We start from the raw sequence: 20,797 nt of genomic DNA, 5'->3' as shown, positions 1-20,797 counted from the left end.
GTCTAGTGATGGAAACTATGTACTTAAAGAAACTTCTTTATGAGACCATCAATAGTTGACTCAGCCTAGTGAAGAAAACTATGTCAGGCACTTAAATCACTTTTATTTTTGTTTGCTTATTGTTGAGTTTTTACTCATGCGTACTGAGTTCGAAACTCTCATTTCTCTAAATTAATGTAATAGTTTTGGACTCTTCCTCCTCACCTTAATAATATTTTTTTTTAAATGCTAAACCAGAATTATTTTAAATGCTAAACCAGAATTAATTCACCTAAAGAGGAAAGAAATAAATCAGTCACTTCCACTAACCTGTAATTAAAACTAATCTCTTAACACAATCTTATTATTATTAACATAATTGGATGTTGGATGAGTTTGTAATCTTAATGACAGTTTTTATGACATCTGGGAAATTTATTGTCTGCTCCAACATGTTGATGTGAATCTAACAATTGTAAGAGAGACTGCATAAGAAAATTTCTTACCAAATGAGCGAAATTGCAGAAATCATCTGGTGTGGCGTGGATCACACGTCAATGTTGCTCTTGTGGCGAAAAAACCATTTAATAATATCTTTGTGATTAAGCGAGTTATCAATCTCAGTCGAAGTCGATCTTTGCATCTAAATTATGTTCAGCTTTTTTCATGGGTCTGTCATATATATGCATGGTTGAAAGGGTCCCTTTAGGACATGAAGCTCATGACTGTAAAATAAGGCTTGAAAAATGCACTTGTGTTGTTCAAACAAACATACGTAAAGTTTACATATGACCTACGCCGCAGGAATCATTCGCGCAGAGCCATTAAATATTCTATAGCTCCGGCGAGACTGGAGCAGGCAAGTTGCTACCCGTGAGATAACGCAGCCCACATCTGACTTAATCATCCTAACCATCATAGGTTAACCCAAGTACTAAACAGTGTTTAAGTATATTATATAACACAGCGTGAACCGTTGAGTTGTTTGTTCTAGAATCTGTCAGCTGTCTGTTTTAATCCTTTTCCCATAACAACATACAAGTCCTTTTTAATGCTGAGGCCCCATAGTTGTATTAGCCTGACAATTTGCACCAAATAAAGGGTTTTTTAATTAGCTTTCACTAATCATGTACGTGGAAACTATTCTGCTTTTGATGTGAATGATTAATTTACTGCAAAAAAAAAAAAGATTTTTCTCGAGAAAGAGGCGGATGGTAGTGTCCAAGAGCAAAGGCTCTCCAAGGGCAAAGACAGATTGGGTGTTTAGATGCTTTTGGACTTGGGTGAAATGCAGGACTCGTCTTCTTGTAATGTTTCTTTTGTGAAATTTGAACTTGAAAGTGCCCCAAAGATTTTGGATTGCACTCAATCCCTTGTTGAATACTTCATACGTACTCATTTCTTTTACCTATTCTTTCTGTGTCGATTAAAAATTACCAACATGTATTAATTGGAAATTTAAATAAAAAATTAGGATAGTAATTTTGGCACACTTATTTTTTCTCCATGCAATTATCCCAATTTTTCTAGTTTTTGGATTGATTAAAAAAAATAAAGAAACTAAAAAAGAAGAATAAATCAACGAAGAAAAAAGCTAAAATATGAAAGACTACTACCATATTTTTTTTTTCTTCATAACACTACCCATAATTTAAACACAAAAAGTTGCTTAGGCTTTTGGAGTATGACATGCCCATTAGGGCTATTATTTTACAACCACACGAAAGCCAAAACCTCAAGAATTTGTAGAAGAGGACGAGTTGAATTTTTACCCTATCTTAAGTAAATATATACGCCATCATTGGAGCTTCAAGTCCTTACCTTTTGGCAAAAAAATTATTATCCACTTCTTTATACCAAAAAAGTATGATTTTATCTTATTTTTTTTAAGAAATGCTAAATGGGTAGCTCTCACTCTGTCGTCCTTATTCAGGTTTCCTCTTGGACAATCTTGACAATGTCATGGGAATCTCTTACTCAAGGTCGGCAATGTTATAGCAAAACATGCACCAACATTCCAACAAATTAAGGGGTATTATGGACATCACAAATGGTCGTTACGCAACTTCCAATAAGTCCCAAAGCCCATCTGTGTCAAAGTCTTATATATACGAACCTCAGTTTACATTAGCCTCTCATCCCTTTTCCAAAATTCATACGTCTGTTCTCTTTAGTACCAGAGAGAGATCACTGCAATCCTTGTATCTAGTTATGGTAATTTTAACAAATTAATGAGGACATTTGTTCATGTTATTCTTTCGAATTCGACCATGTTAATTATATTCTCTTTGATTTATAACCTGCAGGAGAAACTTGAGCTTGTTGAAGGGAAGGTTGATTGGAAGGGAAGGTCAGCTGTGAAATATAAACATGGAGGAATGAAAACTGCTGTGCTCATACTAGGTACTCCCTTAGTACACACATTGTATACATGATCACTTTCTTTTCTTCTAAGAAAACGACATTCTAAACTGTGGTCTAATGTACGTGAAGGAGATTAATTCTGGCATAAGAGGAGGGACACACTGTCCTGACTAACTAGCATAATCTACATCTGCTTACATGATCACCATAAATGCAATAATACGTAGTCCTTAAATAATTTACAATTTTGGGGTTGTTTTTATATGTTGCAGGTACATTTGCTTTTGAGAACATGGCAACTCTTGCCCTGGCTGTGAACTTGGTTACCTACTTCAATAGGGTCATGCACTTTGAGCTAGCAGATGCAGCTAACCAACTCACCAACTACATGGGAACGGGCTATATTCTGTCCATTCTCATGGCCATCCTTGCAGACACCTTCTTTGGGAGATTCAAAACTCTTCTCATTTCCGGGTGCTTCGAGTTTGTGGTATGCACGAAATACTCAAATTACTCATCATTAATAGCAAAATATGCACAAATACAACGAGTTATGAACCTTTAATCAAATAGAACTGGATGGATGCTAACTACACAATAAGATGTCACTAAATTGTTTTGAATACAACTTATTGTTTGTTCAGTGACGCTCAGTTCTATTTGTGTATAATTTGCAATTGAATTTGGTTTAGTAATTGCATAGTTTTTTATGCATGTATGTTTTGTAAATTTTCACTTCAGGGACTAGCACTAATGACTGTGCAAGCTCACTACCCTAAACTGACGCCACCAGTCTGCAATGTCTTTGATCCAACTGCAAAATGTGAAAAAGTTGAAGGTGGAAATGCTGCCCTTCTTTTTATTGCTCTCTACATTATGGCGGCCGGAGCTTCCGGGCTGAAGGCCACGTTACCATCACACGGTGCTGATCAATTTGACGAATCGGACCCGAGAGAGGCAAGGCAGATGTCTAGCTTCTTTAACTTTCTGTTGCTAGCAGTGTGCTTGGGTGGTGTAGTCAGTTTAACCCTAATTGTGTGGGTTCAAGACAATAAAGGATGGGATTGGGGATTTGGGATCTCTACTATCGCCATGTTCTTGGGCGTCGTCATCTTTTTCGCAGGATTGCCGTTGTATCGGATACAAGTTATCGGAGGAACTAGTGCTATAGTTGAACTTATACAGGTTTGTTTTTTTTTTGTCAACCCTTTAAACACTAGTTCCAAGTCTTTCTTTCTTTTCTCTGTTTTTCTTTTTTTGCTTTATACAAGCGAGAGGTGGGGAAATAAAAAACAAAACTTGGGTGCAAAAACCTTCTTTGGATGCTAATAAAGATTGATTTTTACAAGTTAATCCAAATCAATATAATCGATTGATTAAGTCACTAAGATGTAGTGTACAGTTTTTTTTTTCCTTTTAGTAGAGGTGACAAATTAACCCATTGAGTTGTTAATGGGTACCCGTTAAGATCCGTTTAATTTGATATCACCATAATATAAATGTGAGATTGATAGTGGTGATGATGATGTAAAATGAAATCAAACTGAATTAGCTTTATTGGGTACCCATAAATAACCCATGAGTTGATTTGCCACCTTTACCTATTGGTGTTTGGTTGGAGGTCGGCTTAAGGAAGATTCTTAACTAATGAATATATGCTTCCAATTCAGATCGAACGTTGATCACAACTAGTTAACTTGTTGCTCATGTTCTTTTCAGGTGTATGTTGCAGCCATCCGCAACAAAAATCTTAGCCTTCCTGAGGACCCCGCAGAATTGTATGAGATTAGCAAAGACAAGGAAGCTGCTCTTGAACAAGAATTCCTACCTCACAGACCCATTTTCAGGTACCTTACAAATTTTTACCGAAATATATGATCTTCCACCCTTGAAATAATACAAAATTAGGGTGTTAACTAAGAACTTTCGTACACTCATAAATGATTAGATTTCTATATCAATTTCTATTCAGATGTTAAGCAAAATATATGATCCTCCACCATTGAAGAGGGATAAAATTAAGCTTGCATTTTCATGATTTTTAAATACATTTTTTGGGTGGAAATATGGACTTCCATTATTAGTCTAGCGTTGATCAATTAGTACCAGATATCTGATAAGTTATGTTATCGGTTGAACTAGATTAAAACCGAACATTTAATCTAATTTACAATTTTCATTCAGTCTCACAATAAAACATGCCAAATTGTTTGGTAACACAATTGAATTTCTATTCCGTCATAAGAAAACTTCTTGTTAGCTCCTTGCGTAACACAACACATAATTGAATTTTATTCAGGTTTTTGGACAAAGCATCCATCCGAAGAGGGCAAGTTGATGAACAACAGCCTCCAAACCCATGGAAACTTTGCAGAGTCACGCAAGTGGAAAATGCAAAAATCATCCTAGGCATGGTCCCAATATTTTGCTGCACAATTATAATGACTCTATGCCTGGCGCAACTCCAAACCTTCTCCATCCAACAAGGTCTCACCATGGACACAAGTATCACCAAACACTTCAAAATCCCACCAGCCTCACTCCCCATCATCCCCATTGTCTTCCTCGCCATCATAATTCCTGTCTACGACAGTGTCTTCGTCCCCATCGCAAGTAAGTTCACCGGCATACCCTCTGGCATAACGCACTTACAGCGCATAGGCGTGGGTTTAGTTCTCTCATGTGTTTCCATGGGTGTGGCTGGAATCATGGAAGTGAAAAGGAAAGATGTGGCAAGAGAGCACAACATGCTGTTGGCAAGGCCGGTGGTGCAGCCTTTGCCAATCAGCACATTCTGGCTGTCTTTCCAGTACTTCATTTTTGGAATCGCCGACATGTTCACATACGTAGGGCTTCTTGAGTTTTTCTACTCGGAGTCTCCCAAAGGGTTGAAATCAATTTCAACTTGCTTTTTGTGGAGCTCCATGGCACTAGGGTATTTTTTCAGCACCATTTTGGTTAAGATTGTGAATAATGCAACAAAGGGTGTCACAAAAAGTGGAGGCTGGTTGGCTGGGAACAACATTAACTTGAACCATTTGAATCTTTTCTATTGGTTGCTTTCATTGATGAGCTTGATCAACTTCTTTATCTATGTGTTTGTTGCAAAGAGGTACAAGTATAGGCCTGGGAGCCCCATGCTGGTTTCAAAGGAGAAGAAGAAGGAAATTGAGGTTAATGAGTTCTGAGAGGATTGAAGGAAAAAAAATAGCAGCTATTATATATATATGGTTTAATGTAATGTGTGAAAATTGGATAATGTATCCTAAATATGATATTTAGGCCTAGGACGTTTGTTTTCTTTCAACTAGCTAGTGTCTGTGATCAATTAATTTGTTGTCCATCAATGAAAATTTTCAATTCCCACACCTTCCAATAATTTAATTTGATTGATTATTTACATAAATGATAATCAATGAAAAATCTAGAAATAACTATTATCCATCTTCAAAAGTTATTCATGATATTCAAGATCTTATGTATAATTAAGTTGCAAGTTACTAAGTAATTCATAATTATTATTTGAGAATTGCTAAGAAGACTTTCTCAAAGTGAGACTCTCTATAAACTTTATGCCACTTCACAATTTAACGTTAATTCTCATGCAAAAATTATAAAACATTGTGTAAAAAATGAGGTGGCAAACAGGCCATGGATAGTCCCACTTTCTCTTATTATTTATTCAAAACATGATGGGCTATGTTATTTGACACACAAAACTAACGCACTTGCTGACACACTCTTTAGTATAGATAGCAACCACGTATAATGATCAGTGTCACTTCTATTAAAGTGTGTATCAGTTTTGTGTGTCCAAATAATTTTATAATAATATTATTAGACAATTTAGACTGTTAGTTTAGCGTGATCAAATTTTGAATGTCATTAAGATGTTAGAGATTTAGACATTAGAATGTTGGATGCAATGTTAACTTCAAATATGCTTAAAATTGTCATAATTGGTAGGTTTATTATGAATTTGATATCATAAGATTGTAGAAAGCAAGTATGATGTGTTTGTTTCATTTCTCACGTATTAATATTTTGTGTTTCACTGAACATATATCAGTTACTGCTAGATCTAAAATCTGTATAATTTACATAGCAAAAAAAAAAAAAAAAAAAAAAAAAAAACCATTCCAAAAGAGAGTAATACAAAGTATTTAGCTTATGCTTAAAGGTCAAACCACCAAAACCAAACTGCCCAACACTGATTTATCTTCTCGCATTAGCTCAAGCCGAATCAAACTGCAACACACAATAGTTGTTTGAACATAGAGTGAAACCGATCCAAACTGGACCCAGCCTATCCCTGACCATAAGTATACAATGGATCGAGCAAATCCATCTCAACACAAGTCCTGCATGTTTTGAGGTCAACTTAGCACGATCCGATCCGATTTTAATAGATTGAACCAAACACAGCCTCAACCAGGACTTACTTCAGTCGCCGTCCACGACTATACCGTCGTTTTCGGGTTAAGCTGGCCCTTATTTTATATTTTTGGTCGATTATGGTTAAGGCTTAATTCGCAATTTGTCGCTGCCTCCGGATGAGGACAAGCTTTGGCATTCGCATGCTAATGAGATCAAAGCCGGCCTCTAGGTCAATTCTGGTGCACATTGGCAGGTCGACAGGGTTAAGTTATATGGACGAACCTAGGATTTGACAATGGGGTGGGCTAACTTTAAGGCAAAATTTTTCTTTTGGTCTAAAACTTCATGCCCTTTTTTTGTTTGGTCTGAACTAAATTATTCCCAGAAGAACCATCTCAATATCCCCAATTAACTGCTCCCTTCTAGTCTCATAATCCCAAAATTATAACACTGCGTGCAATTCTATAAACCCTAAATGTTATCCACAACTTCAAGCTACTGCAAGTTCATGAACTAAACTGAAAACCAGTCTTGAGAGAGAGGTGGGCACTAGGAAGGGAATTAAAGGAATAAAAAATTACAAAGGGTTATATGCTGCCTTGGAAAATAACACTAACCCAACGAGACTCACCGTTTCACTCCACACACAATGAAACTCACCGGTTCACTCCACAAAACAATATAATTTTAAAATAAAAACAGTGTGTTCCTCCCACGTTTCACGAAATGGTGGGTCTTCTTCTTCATCGAGACTCGCGAGTTGCGCCTTTGGTCTTTTCCTCCGCCACTGAACTGTGTTCGCCAGATGGTGCCTGGGCTAAGATCTTAGCTATCTCTTGCTTTTGCAAAACGTAGTTTTACTCTCTTATGTTTTAAACTCATCGGTTGTCTTGACTCATTCATAAATTTCGTCTTTAATATCCAACTCTGTTAAGATTTCTATTAATTACGTGGCACATTGTAAGGTCCATAATTTAATAACCTGATGCTAAATGAATTAAATAAAATACTCAATTTTTTTTTTTGTTAAGTATAATTATTGATACTCGAAATTACTAATCGAGTATGAGATACTCGAAATTTTTAACTCAAGTACAATAACACCTTTAAGGAATTTGCTTTGAAGTGACTTACAAAATGGACCATAAGGTTTCACGTTTCTCACATAGCATCCGAATGTTTTGTAATTGATCAGTTTATATCTTTTGTCTACTTGAACATCTAATTCTATGTTAAATTGATGAGTTTTTTAGTCTATTTCGTACAAATATGGCTTACCTGTCAACACAATTGCAGGTTCCACGCTCATTGATGACGCGAAGATTTAAATGATTTGTTTGAAAAAAGGCATAGATTGATATTGTGTTAAAACTTCATGTTGTAATGTGAAAAAGTTTAAACCTCATGGCTCAATTTGAAAATCACCCCAAACTTAAAAATACTATAAATGCAACTTTTATTAGTTTTCTCTTTTACTACATTAGAAAGATTTTTTGAACCCTAATAACTTATCTTTACCCAATCAAAGACTAACTTAGTGCCTAGTGGCCTAGCTTCTCTAAGTTTTTGATATCGTTGTATCAAAAACATAGAAAAGGTAAGTACCTAGGCACTAAGTCGTTGTTGTGATGAGGATGACCGACGAAGAGAAGAAAAGGGCGCAACAAAAAGCTAACAGTCTCATTGCCAGCCTGAGCTTCCCCGTTACTCGCCTTGCATTGTACAAAACCGACACCGAAGATAAAACGCTCAAATCCTGGGAGAAAGATTGCTGAGTACACTGTCAAATCGAATTTTACTTCTCTTACTGCATGCTTATATTTAAGCTTGTAATCAGATTCTATTTAAGTGTCCCCGTCATCTCTTGATCTTTTCTCTTTTTTCCTTGGGCAAAAATTGTCTTGCATGATCAAGAACATTAACAAGTTGGAAGTAGGCTGGGGTTTTTTGGCCAGCTTGTGTTTGTTCCTTAAACAAACGCTTGGTTTGGTGACCACTAATCAACTATGATTTTAATATGTTCCCTTTTTAAGTTTTTTTAAATGAGACTTTCAACTTATATCCCTCTCAAATGAGTTTGATGAGATTTTTGGCTAAGGTTACGATTTTGGTCCGAAGATATATTTCAAATATAAAAATGAAAGTAAAACAAATCCAGATAAAAATGAATGATTGCGTTATACAACATATTACAAGGTAGATTCATCCTCGTGGGTGCACTAGCACTTGTTGAACTTTTTTTTGTTTCCAATGAAATTAAAAGACCAGTCTATTGATAGAGTGGAAATGGAATTACAAAAAGGCTAAATTCTTGTTTCCCATTTTTCTTTGGGCCAATGAATGCATATAAAGACAAAAAATAAAAAAATAAAAAATGAAAAAATGAGCCCAAATCTTTGTTGCCCTTGTTCGTTTGGTTTAAAGAAGAAACTAGTTCGGTGGTTCTATTACTCCCATTATGATTCTTTAAACCGGTGGGGATCTGTTAATTTGTGAGTTGTGTTTGTGCTTGAAATTTTTTAACTGTTAATTTAACGAGTTGTGTTCATATCAACTTTTTAAAGAAAGATGATCGCGTCCAACACCCCGAAGAAAATACGTTTGGACACAATCTGGAAATGAAAAAAAGGCACATTTGCTAGGTCTATTATCTTTGTAATTAATGTGCTAAAAATAGGTGCAAGGAGCAAAAAATCAACAAAAAAATGGTGGTGGCAGCATGGCAGACTAGTTTTGAGTAAGTTAATAATATTACGATGGTCAAGAAATTCAATCGAAAATATAGCATAGATCCTAAGCGAAGTATGTAAGCTTCCATGTGATGGATCTTATCCACAGTCACAAGAATATAATGCAAAAACCTATATTTATTTATTTATTTCTTTAGTTAGTTGTCAACGGCCGCCGGCCTTAATTATTCTCTTGATATTTTTGACTTGCAACCCACCCCCTATCATTTGATTAATATATTCTCAGGTCAAAATCTGATCCCCAACCCAATTTCTTTTTTTATTTATGCTTGTAATTATTCTTCAGTTGAGGATGAGTCTTGGCATAACGAAAATGTTGTTTCTTGGTGACCGAAAGGTCACCAATTCAAGTTGTGGATACAGCCTCTTTGCAAAACAAAAATAAGATTGTGCACGATAGACGTTCCCCTCCTCCCCGACCCTCGTAAAACGAGAAGCCTTCCTGACTTGAGTTCATCATTTTGTAATTATTCTTTAGCACACTGATGGACTATCTTTTCCTTTGATAGATATGCTTAATTTGTTCATTTTGTATGGTACATTGAACAAGCCAACAAAACCGAACCCATTAGAAAAATGAGGTTTTTCTTTTCTCTTGACCACTTGCCATGATTGAGACAAGATTTTAATTTGGTGTTGGTGGTGGCAGAAGAAAATTATCAAATTGACAAGTTGCAGCCGACCTGGCCAATGCCAACCTCATCTTCCTCTCATTTCTTTTGTTTTACCATAAAACAACTTTGTCATCGTGACAAGAGAAAGTATTGGTTACAGTTCTTGCATAGAACAACACACTCAAAATACATAGATTCGTATATACTTATATGCGAAAAGTTTAACGCTATTATGTGTTGTTCTATATAATAATTGAACAGAATTGTACTTGAATCAATTTGTTATTTATTTCCCCACACTTTTCGTTCAACCTTATTATGTATGTAGATCAAAAAATTTACCAAGAGAAAGTTTGAACATAAAAGTGTGCCGGAGAAAGGAAATATAACATGTGAGCATTAGGTTTCCAACATAATTCAAATAGCGACTGCTTATTAATTTTCAGAAGATGACCATGTCATACTGTGGAAGTAATTGACAGCCATATTAGGACATCCTATCCTTTCTAATGGATAAGGGAAAAGGCAGTCGACAAGAAAATTATGGGAAAAGGCAGTCGACAAGAAAATTATGGGAAAAGAAGAAACTTGTCTTGATGGGGACTTCTTTGTAAGAAAATTCAAAATTCTTTTTTTTTTATTTTGTAATTATATTTTTACGGGCTATTTGTAAACTAATCGTATTTATCGTGTTCGTGTTGTACCAGTTATCTTAATGTGTCATGGTAGTTCATTAAGATAACGGATCCCTAACTGGTGATTTAGTAACGACTTGATTAGCTAATGAGTCGTGTCGTTTCATATCGGATTAACGAATCATACAAGAAATTGTCACGTTTAATGTCTAGATCTGTCAAATAATATCTTATCAGATTCTTAATAGATGACGCGATAATGACCCAACACGTTAACGTATTACTTAATAATAACCCGACTTTGTTCGTGGCTAGAATTTCCGTTGGGGATGTTTCCTAGCGGACGAGCACACAGCTCCCCGAGAGGTTGGCGCCAGTTGATGCTTTATGTCGGGCTTCTGCTCACTGGCGGGCTTGTCGGGCAAAGCTTGTCGGGCAAGGCTGAAAGAGAAGGACATAGTTAACTTTGAAAGGTGCCTTTGTGGGGCCTTAGGTATAGGCATTGAGGCGCACAATCAAGATTAACTTTTAGGTGCTCAGGCGTGCCACTGCCATCTTTAGCATGGCAGATGTTGAGTTTTAGTTGTATATATACCCGAGAGGCTATTTTAGTTATGAAATGTGCCTTTGTGGGGCCTTAGGTGTAGGCCTTGAGGCTCACAATCACGAACTAACTCAGTACTCGAACATATAATGTTTGTTTCATTGATTGCAGAAGTGTTATGACTATTATACTTCTAATTACCCGAGCCCGAAAAGCAGAATGAATCCAAATAGGTGCCTTTGTAGGGCCTTAGGTGTAGGTCTTGAGGCTTCCCATCAGAATTACTTCTATACTCAAATAACGTTCTACGATAATCATAATATAACATAAATAAAACTAAGAAATATGTCGATTACTTACGCCCCAAGTAACTTCGGACTTCTTGTTATCAAAGACTGTCATGGATGGGTTAATTCCACATAAGGTTCTTTTTTATGCCTTGAGACCAAGGACTTTTGAATGATCAATCGTACATGCCCGAGGGTTTAGAACTTAGATCTGATTTAAACTGTGAATACAGATTCCAATCGGATTCAAGAACTGAGGAGTCTTTTAATCATTAACTTGCTAGAAATAATTTGGATACAAATGGAAGTATACAACATATTACAAGACTTATGAATGAAAAGACAAAAACAAAGAGGGTTGGCAAGGTTTCACCTTATTGGGCAAGGCTGGTCGTCTTGCAACTTCCTATTTTTGTGATTTATAAAGGGGTTTGAGAGCTTAGAAAGAGGGATAGGGGGATGAGTTTACAGAAGGAAATCGATACTACAGCAAAATTTAGACAAGGTAGCAGAGCTTTTACAAAGGTTTTTGGTGAGGGTTGATCCCGAAAGGGATGAAGGCTTGGGCTGACTACAGCTTCGTTGAAGGCAAATCTGGCTTGAGCAGAGTTTGTGTATTTGTTTGTTTGTTTGAGTGTCCTTATCTCTAATTTCTCTTTCTTCTTTTATAGACGGTTTGGCTTGGCCTCCTGTAGTATTAATCTTGCCCGAATGCAGCTTGAAGGGCAATGACTCATCAGCTTTTTACTTGTACTGCCACTGTAAAGTGCTTTTTGGGCTGATTAGCTGGCTGGTCTACACCACTTGGCCTCTAGGTAGGTGAGCAAGTGGTTCAAATGATCTGCACCTAGTCGGGAAAAGCCCTTTTCTGCCATCTAGGCTTTGGCTAAGCTCCGGGCTCCTTTCTTCCTAGTAGAGGTGGGTTCAAAAAACCGAAAATCGAAAAAAACCGAAAACCAAACCGAACCGAGGCCGAAAAAAACCGAACCGAAACTGCCAAACCGAACCGAACCGAACCTGGTTGGTTCGGTTTCGGTTTTTGAGGTCCGGAAACCGAACCGGACCGAACCAAACCGAAAAAAAAATCATTTATAAAAAAAAAATATGTTGGCCGCGTCAAGGTTTGAACCCCTGACTTGCGGGTTGGGGTAAGGTGCTGCTAGCCAACTTAACTGTAGGCTTTGTGTTGTTGTAATTGTACCAGTAATATATTTATAGGTTTCTTATGTTTAATGCTTTATAAAATTTCTTAACTTTACAAACCCTAGCCGACGTCTCACTCCCATTTCATTTCAGATCTCACACTTCTTTCTTCCGTCCGCTGCTTCCTCAGTCTCTCTATCTCCCTCTCTCTGTCTCCCTCTCCCTCTCCTTCCTCTCTTCCTCCAAATCACTTTCTCTCTAGTCTTCTCATGTCCTCCTCACAGATTCCTTGTTCTAAATCATGATTTTCGCTCGCCCCTTTCGAGACCCGACGAAAAGAGGAACTGTTAGAGCTTGCGATGATCATGGCGATTTTGCTGCAGCAAAGGTTGTGGGTTTTATTTATTTGTCAGTTCATGGGTTTTTAATTTTATGATCATGGCGATTTTATGGTTACCCATTTGAAATTTATGTAATTTAAGGTGAAAAAGTTTGTATTTTTCTTTGAATATGTTTCGGAATTTTCTAGATCTATTGTGGACTTGACTATGAATTTGAATGTGGGCACTGGGCATGCGATATTGGAGTCCGATTATGACATTTAGACGAACTTATTTGCTTTTTTTTTGTGTTTCGATCTGCATCTTAATTTGTTGAATTATTTCATGATTTTGTAAATTTTAAATTTTCAGAATTTTGAATCCTGGTGATGTACTTGAAGAATATATGTTTCTGTATTTGCTTAAGTTTTGAAAATTTGAACTCGATCTGCTTGATCATAAGTAGTTGAATTACTTGAATATATTCGGGATTTTGAGGTGAGAAAATGTATATGTTTGGTTAGTGAGAAAATGCATGAAGGTGAAAGGTTAGTACCTAAAATTGCTGCGTTCAAGTTTTTCGGTTTGTTGTAAAGTTTTAGCAAAGACCCATTGGGATTTTCATATGGTTCTTCCTCTATGTAGTCTTAAAAAGGGAATTAAATTCTTTTGCGTCTCTTATTTTGTTTATGGCTTTGTATTTGTTTTCCATAGAGGAAAGGCTACTTTGAACAATGACCCAAATACTAGGCACTCTGTGAACCAAATAAAGAAATGGATGCTTGGCATATAACTCAAGTAATGTTGTGGTTGTTTTGCATTTTTTGGAGGGAAAAAAAAAAAAAAAAAACCGAAAAAAAACCGAAACCGAACCGAAAAAAACCGAAAAAAATTTGGGCCGAACCGAACCGAACCAAAATTTCGGTTTGGTTTTGGTTTTGGTAAAAAACCGAACCGATAAGAACCGAACCCAGCCCTACTTCCTAGTCCTTCTTTTGGGCCAACTCCCTTTTGAGCCCAAAGTTCAAGTTTTAACCCAAACAGACTCATTAACAAATTTACCCAAACCCATTATTTTTGTGTCAATTCGCATAGAAATAACGGTTGTGCAAGAAATTATTAGAGCCACTCAATAATCATTCATCATTAAGCCAAAATTCCTTCAATAACCTAATATCCCCTCACGACCCCCCAAAAAAGAGGAGGAAAAATTGATATTCCCGTGTGGCACACTGGGCAGTTGACAGTTCACACTTCACCGGCAACGCCAACTGTCACCAGGACTCGTTCGTTGGTGATGCGCACATAACACCCCGGCTCACTTTAGATAAACCCTTCTTATCATGCACCGTCTTACCATGTCAAACTGTGGAAGTAATTATCCAAAAAAAAAAAAAAAAAAACTTTGGAAGTAATTGACAACCATATTAGGACATCCATATCGTTTTTAATGGATAACGGAAAAGGCGGTTGATGGGGACTTCTCTGTAAGAAAATTCAAAATTCTCTTTTCTTATTTTGTAATTATATTTTTACGGGCTATTTGCAAACTAATCATGTTTGTCATGTTCGTATTATACCAGTTATCTTAATGTGTCGTGTCAATTCGTTAAGATAACGGATTTCTAACTGGTAACCCAGTAATGACTCGATTAGTTAATGGGTCGTGTCATTTTGTATCAGATAAATGAGTTATGTAAGAAATTGTCATGCCTAATGTCTAGATCTATCAAATGATATCTTACCAAGTTTTTAATAAGTGACGTGATAACGATCCGACACGTTAACGTATTACTCAATAACAATCCGACTCATTAACAGATTCACCCAAACTCATTATTTTCGTATCAATTCGCATCGAAATAATGGTTGTGCAAGAAATTATCTGAGCTACTCAATAAACATTCATCATTAAGCTAAAATTCCTTCAATAACCTAATATCCTCTCACGACTCCCCCCCCCCCCCAAAAAAAAAGGAGGAAAAATTGGTATTCCCACTTGGCAGGTGACAGTTCACACTTCACCGCCGACGCCAACTGTTCCCCGGACTATTTCGTCGGTGAGGCGCACATAACAGCCCGGCTCACTTTGGATAAACCCTTCTTATCATGCGCCACCAGAAAAATATAAAAACGGAAATCGCGAACGTAGAACTAAAGGCACTTTTCCTACAAATCCGTCGCGTAAATAGCAAATTGCTGTACAGAAAAGCACTTCTGCTGATACTCAAGCAAAGAAAGTTCGAACTTGTCTTAGAAGCTGGCAATGGATTTGAAAACGCAGCCGTTGAGGTTCACACTGGGGAAGCAGTCGTCGCTGGCGCCGGAGCGTGAGCGGGAGGAGCGCGTGGGGGAGGAGGATGATCCGGAGGGGATCGATCCCCGAGTGAAACTAATGTATTTGGCCAATGAAGCTGATTTGGATGGGATTAAGGAGCTTCTGGATTCGGGACTGGATGTGAATTTCAGGGACATCGACGATCGGACGGCTCTCCATGTCGCCGCGTGCCAGGGGCTCACCAACGTCGTTTCGCTGCTGCTCGACCGCGGTGCTGACATTGACCCCAAAGACCGATGGGGGAGCACCGTAAGTGAAATTTTCAAATAATAATTACACATTTCCAATGTGAAAATTTGAAAAATGGGAAATTAATGTGTCTAATTAGTGATTAGTGATAATCTAATGTTGATTAAACAGCCTCTTGCAGATGCTATTTACTATAAGAACCATGATGTGATCAAGCTTCTGGAGAAGCGTGGGGCAAAGCCTCTGGTACTTTTTGAATAATTTAGCTGATTTGAATTTTTAATTTTGAAAAATTAAACAAACCCAATTCAGCTAAATGTGTTTTATGATTTGGTTTTGTTTTAATTTTGTATATTATGCTCGTTTTGTATTCTAATTTGTATGAGTGTAAAATTCAGATGGCTCCCATGCACGTTAGGCATGCCAGAGAAGTCCCAGAGTATGAAATTGATCCCAAAGAACTGGACTTTACCAACAGTGATGAAATTACCAAGGTAAAGTTTTCGTTTTCCGATTACTTCGGTATACAGATTTGCCGTTTCTTGTTTCCCCTGTTATGAATTACTCCTCTCGGAGTTGGAACCATCTTATCTTTGTATGAATTTGAGGGTTTATAAGCATTTTGATTAGTTGTTTAATTGGGTGTTGTGCCTCTTTTAGTATTGTCACTCGCCTTATTTGATTCTGTTCAACTGTTTGTTGTTTAACAGGGAACATACCGTACTGCATCCTGGCGAGGAATACAGGTTGCTGTTAAAATGCTCGCGGAGGAAGTGCTTGTCGATGAGGATAAAGTGTGCGTTGTTCGTAAACTGTTCCTTGCTTTTCCAATTCGTGATTTCCTTGCTTTATGGTCTTTGAATTTATAGGTCAATTTGGTCTTTCTTCAGGAAGGCATTCAGGGATGAGCTTGCATTGCTTCAAAAGATACGACATCCAAATGTAGTCCAATTTTTGGGTGCAGTGACTCAAAGCAGTCCAATGATGATTGTAACAGAATATTTGCCTAAGGTATTTTCCCATGCCGTTGGTCTTCTTAACATGGAATATTAATGCCATGGTTTATAGTTTCCTGAGTTCTTACCATTCCCATGGTTTGTTTATTCTGTGCTTATATTTGGCCTTCTTTTTCTTTATTTTGTATTTGTGGCCATTGCATCTCTCTGTATTTTGAAATAGTGCGAAGAGTCTATTTCATAATGTTTACTAGTAAAAGTTGAAGTTCCTATGTTATAGTGAGGAGTGGAATATGATACTCTTTAGAATGGCACCCTTTATTGCATATGTTAATCGTCAAATTTAGTTTTAGGGTTTCATTGAAAATTCCAGAATCAAATAGGCATGACATTGTTAGTGGCATGGTTGTTTGAACAATAATACTCATAGAGCATTTTACTCTGTTCAGTTCCATTGAAAATTGAGAGGAAAATAGTTAGTTTATAGCTTAAAAACCAGTGCAATTTAGATTTTTCTTTAGATCTTAAATCTTTATTCTTCTGTCTTTTGATTGCAGGGAGACCTTCGTGCATTTTTGAAACAAAGAGGAGCACTAAAACCAATTACAGCTGTAAAATTTGCACTCGATATTGCAAGGTATGGTACTACTTTGAATTGGCCTTGCTTATCTTGTTCCGAATTTCTTTAGCTAACAAATGAAGAGAGACTATGTACTAATCAATGCTTGACTAATAGTAGCTATAAAACAAGAAAAGTTAGTTGCTTGATTCTTGTTGTGAGAGTAAGATTATGCATTGTACTTGGATATTTTTCCTCACCACCTATCTTTTGATATCTTGCAGGGGAATGAGTTATTTGCATGAGAATAAGCCAGAAGCTATAATTCATCGGGATCTTGAGCCTTCGTAAGTTTCTTCTTCTTCTTCGTTGGCCTTTTCTTTTTCTTGGCAAGAATTGAACCCATGTCAATGTCCCATTCCTCTTTGTACTTACATGATCCAAAAGACCGAATGGTCTACCCCTCTTCTTTTTTCTTATTTTGCTGAGCAAAGCATATGTTGATATTGGCATTGCACTACCAAAAAGATGAATCCTTGTTTCTCATAATAGTGTGGAACAGTCGGCATCTTATTTTTATGTTGCTCACGAGTAAGATAACAGGAACATATTGCGGGATGATTCCGGGCACCTGAAAGTTGCAGATTTTGGAGTTAGCAAGTTGCTGACAGTTAAAGAGGACAGGCCTTTGATTTGTCAAGACACTTCATGTGAGTATTTTCTTCTGGGAATAAACTGTTGTAGCTAATACGTTTTATAGATCCTAGCCAAGAAAAGTTCATAGTTTTCCTTTGCTTAGTAGCCCTTGATAAATCTACAAGCAACCATATGAGTTTGTAGTCTTGAGTGGAATGTGTTAATTTGATTGACAGGTCGATACATAGCTCCTGAGGTTTTCAAGAACGAAGAATATGATACCAAAGTGGATGTATTCTCTTTTGCTCTAATTCTACAAGAGGTAAATATGACTCATTTCTAAATAGTGGACCAACTGTATTTATAAAGTTATTGGTATGCCATCTTAGTGTGAGATCCCACATCGCCCGGGGGAGAGGAGGTGATGTGCCTTATATGTACATGCCCACCTCCCTGTAGTAAGACGCGTTTTGGGGGGAAGCCCAAGAACAACACCGTGAGGGCGTGGCCCAAAGCGGATAATACCTTACTATGCGGACTGGGATGTGACACTTAGTGTGTACCCTCATCTAAGTAAACGTTTGTTTTTAGTAATAAGTTATTGTCAGAAGAACATAATATCAAATGCCAAGTAGTTCATACCAATCAGTTGATGTATCAGGCTTCATTCGTGACTTTGTAAGATACTGTTTGTAGATGATAGAAAACTGCCTACCATTTGCTGCCCAGCAAGATAATGAAGTTCCCAAAGCATATGTTGCAAAAGAGCGCCCACCTTTTAGAGCTCCAGTAAAGCTTTATAGACATGGTCTTAGAGAGTAAGTCAACTTTCTCCAACTTATCCATTAAAATGAATGTTCAACTAGTGAGATTTTGTCATGACTTTTGACTGTCGCTTATTTGTCAACTTCTTTACCGTTCTGTTTTGTGTAGTTCTTTCAGAGAGAGAGAGAGAGCTATGATTTTGGGATGCAAATCAAATTCACTTTTCTTCATAAAAACTTATATGTTTACCTCTGAGTGTTTTAGGGTCATAAAAACTAGGCTAATCTTGTTAATGTGATACCTGCTCACAGGTTGATTGAGGAGTGCTGGAACGAGAATCCAGCTAAAAGACCTGCATTTAGGCAAATAATATTAAGGCTGGAATTTATGTACAACACTCTTGGTCAGAAAAGTCGTTGGAAGGTGACCTCTCTACCTGTGGCGGTTTGCTATTGCATTGTTTACCTTTATGTTCCTGCATTACTACTTGCATAGCTGAATATTCCTTCCCCTTTTGCCCCACCCCCACACATATAACATGTACAGGTTAGACCGTTGCAATGCTTTCAAAACTTTGAAGCCATGTTAAGGAAAGATCGTTCTGGTCGAGGCAGCAGAAGTCGTTCGTCACGTTCTACCAGCAGCATATAAAACAGGAACCGTTTCTGCATTTGTGTTAACAGCCTGCCAGCCGTAGTTACTCATTCCAACTTGGTGACAAAAAGGTTTTTTGTCAAGACAGCAGAGAATCGCCTTCTGTACAACATTTTTCGCATGTAACTACATTTTTATGTATCATATATATATATATATATATAAAATATATATATATTCATATATGTTTCCAAGAATTTTTTTTCGTTCCATCACCATGGGTCGTGGCAATGATAATCCGGTCATCTTCGTGCTCATGCCGAGCTTTTGAGTTTGTTAGATAGATAGGTTGCTTGTAACTTTGTAAGCATTAAGTAAACTTTTGATGATGAATGATCTTATTTGAATTGATTTCGGCCAAATTTTACTTGATTCATGCTGCAGCCATTGTGAACATGAGTTATGAGCAGAAATTTTCTGACGTGATATTCTAAATTATCTAATCTATAGGAGGGCATTGCCCAAAAAAAATCTATAAGAGGGCGAATATACAGGTGAGGGAGCATACTGTCTTGACAAACAGGCCAAAACCCGAAAAAAAAAGATACAATTCATAAACTAATTAGTTAGCTTATTGAAGCTTTCTTTCCCCAAGTACCCCAACATAAGTTGGGTGCCTCTTTTGTCTTTGCATGCATTGTGGTCACAAGTTAATTAGCTTATACAACAAAATCTCTTCTTTTTGTGGTTTGGTCGGGTTAGTTTTGTGGTTGGTCATATAACTTTGTGAGCAAAATCCATTGAGAAGGGCCTTACTAGTCGTGGAACTAGCCGTTGCACCTAATTATTAGGGCTCAATAACGCAAAAAGAAATAGCCTAACAATTTGTGTTAGAGCCAATTAACTTTTGAATGACTAATTGGACCAACTTAATTACGTATACAAGATCTTTTGGAAGGTTAAAACTGAGAAAATTTGAGGCCCTAAATTGTCCAATTTGATTTTCTAACAAGATCTTTTGAATGATGAATGGTATTCCATATTATAAATTACTTTGTAAGGACTATATGTACAAAAAAAAAATCAATTAACAATCTCAATTATAAGCAATTTTTTTTAATATCTTTACAAAATGACTTATAATAGGAACGGTTTAAATTATAAACATGAAGTTTCATAAATCGGTCACGCAATGAATTGAGGAGGAACTCCTCCTCGTCCATTGGAGCCAAAGGTAATTCTTTGTGTGAAATGCATCTTGTCTTGTAACTGCATCAGTTGGGTAAGAAGATAATTAATTTTTAATAATGTTAGATAATAAGTTAAGCCTAGAAACTTAAGTTTGTTTTAAAAAAAAAAATATAAGAACAATTTATATGTATATGAAGCTAACAATTCCAAGTTAAAACTTCATATTTCTTATAAATTGACAAAGAAAAACTTGTTCGCGATTTTTCACATTCTGTACTGTGCACGTGGGTACTAGAAATTCCACAGTTGAAACTCAATAATTTTGAAAGAAAGGGAGCATGGAATTGGAAAAGAAAACAATAATTGTATTCCAGACCACCCAAAAGAAAAAAAAAGTGCTATCATGATTGTCCTTTGGACTCTGGATTCATAAAGCAAAAGGATAATGTTCGGGACACTAACTTTTTAGACTATATTTTGTAAATTGCGTGATGTAACAGTTGATGGTTGGACTTCCTCAACCATCACATTATATAATTTACAAAAGATGGTTTAA

General features: G+C 36.8%; 2 protein-coding genes across 3 annotated transcripts; both read left to right on the top strand.

The window, feature by feature from the left end:
- The first annotated feature begins 1,879 nt into the window (after nucleotides 1–1,879).
- Nucleotides 1,880–5,707, top strand: LOC103435119 (protein NRT1/ PTR FAMILY 4.6-like). The gene is made up of 6 exons (XM_070821952.1): nucleotides 1,880–1,912; nucleotides 2,286–2,382; nucleotides 2,616–2,833; nucleotides 3,085–3,528; nucleotides 4,063–4,190; nucleotides 4,643–5,707. The coding sequence occupies exons 1-6, from the start codon at nucleotides 1,880–1,882 to the stop codon at nucleotides 5,529–5,531; spliced, it is 1,809 nt and encodes a 602-aa protein (XP_070678053.1). The 3' UTR covers nucleotides 5,532–5,707.
- Nucleotides 5,708–14,888: 9,181 nt separating this feature from the next.
- LOC103434931 (serine/threonine-protein kinase 12-like) lies at nucleotides 14,889–19,482 on the top strand. 2 transcript variants are annotated; one of them, XR_011581614.1, is made up of 12 exons: nucleotides 14,889–15,600; nucleotides 15,712–15,786; nucleotides 15,939–16,034; nucleotides 16,251–16,336; nucleotides 16,431–16,551; nucleotides 17,054–17,133; nucleotides 17,340–17,402; nucleotides 17,659–17,765; nucleotides 17,928–18,013; nucleotides 18,353–18,509; nucleotides 18,768–18,879; nucleotides 19,003–19,482. XR_011581614.1 is itself a non-coding variant. In XM_008373307.4 (12 exons), exons 1-12 carry the CDS (start codon nucleotides 15,280–15,282, stop codon nucleotides 19,105–19,107), a joined length of 1,374 nt encoding a protein of 457 aa, XP_008371529.2. In that variant the 5' UTR covers nucleotides 14,889–15,279; the 3' UTR covers nucleotides 19,108–19,482. The 2 variants fall into 2 exon arrangements, 1 of the variants encoding a protein (XP_008371529.2); XM_008373307.4 differs by having other exon boundaries at nucleotides 18,388–18,509.
- The last annotated feature ends 1,315 nt before the right edge of the window (nucleotides 19,483–20,797 follow it).

This window comes from Malus domestica, chromosome 05 (assembly GCF_042453785.1).
Source record: "Malus domestica chromosome 05, GDT2T_hap1".
In the NCBI taxonomy this organism is placed as follows: domain Eukaryota; kingdom Viridiplantae; phylum Streptophyta; class Magnoliopsida; order Rosales; family Rosaceae; genus Malus; species Malus domestica.
The sequence above is the reverse complement of the archived record's forward strand: the minus strand, read 5'-3'. Positions and strand labels throughout refer to the sequence as shown.

Excerpts from the sequence above, each read along its gene's own strand:
- LOC103435119 (XM_070821952.1), top strand. The coding sequence starts at position 1,880 with ATGGGTAGCTCTCACTCTGTCGTCCTTATTCAG. Across the intron at positions 1,913-2,285 it reads ACTCTGTCGTCCTTATTCAG|GAGAAACTTGAGCTTGTTGA; the intron begins GTTTCCTCTTGG and ends TATAACCTGCAG. Across the intron at positions 3,529-4,062 it reads CTATAGTTGAACTTATACAG|GTGTATGTTGCAGCCATCCG; the intron begins GTTTGTTTTTTT and ends TGTTCTTTTCAG.
- LOC103434931 (XM_008373307.4), top strand. The coding sequence starts at position 15,280 with ATGGATTTGAAAACGCAGCCGTTGAGGTTCACACTGGGGAAGCAGTCG. Across the intron at positions 18,014-18,387 it reads TTGCTCTAATTCTACAAGAG|ATGATAGAAAACTGCCTACC; the intron begins GTAAATATGACT and ends TACTGTTTGTAG. Across the intron at positions 18,880-19,002 it reads GTCAGAAAAGTCGTTGGAAG|GTTAGACCGTTGCAATGCTT; the intron begins GTGACCTCTCTA and ends TAACATGTACAG.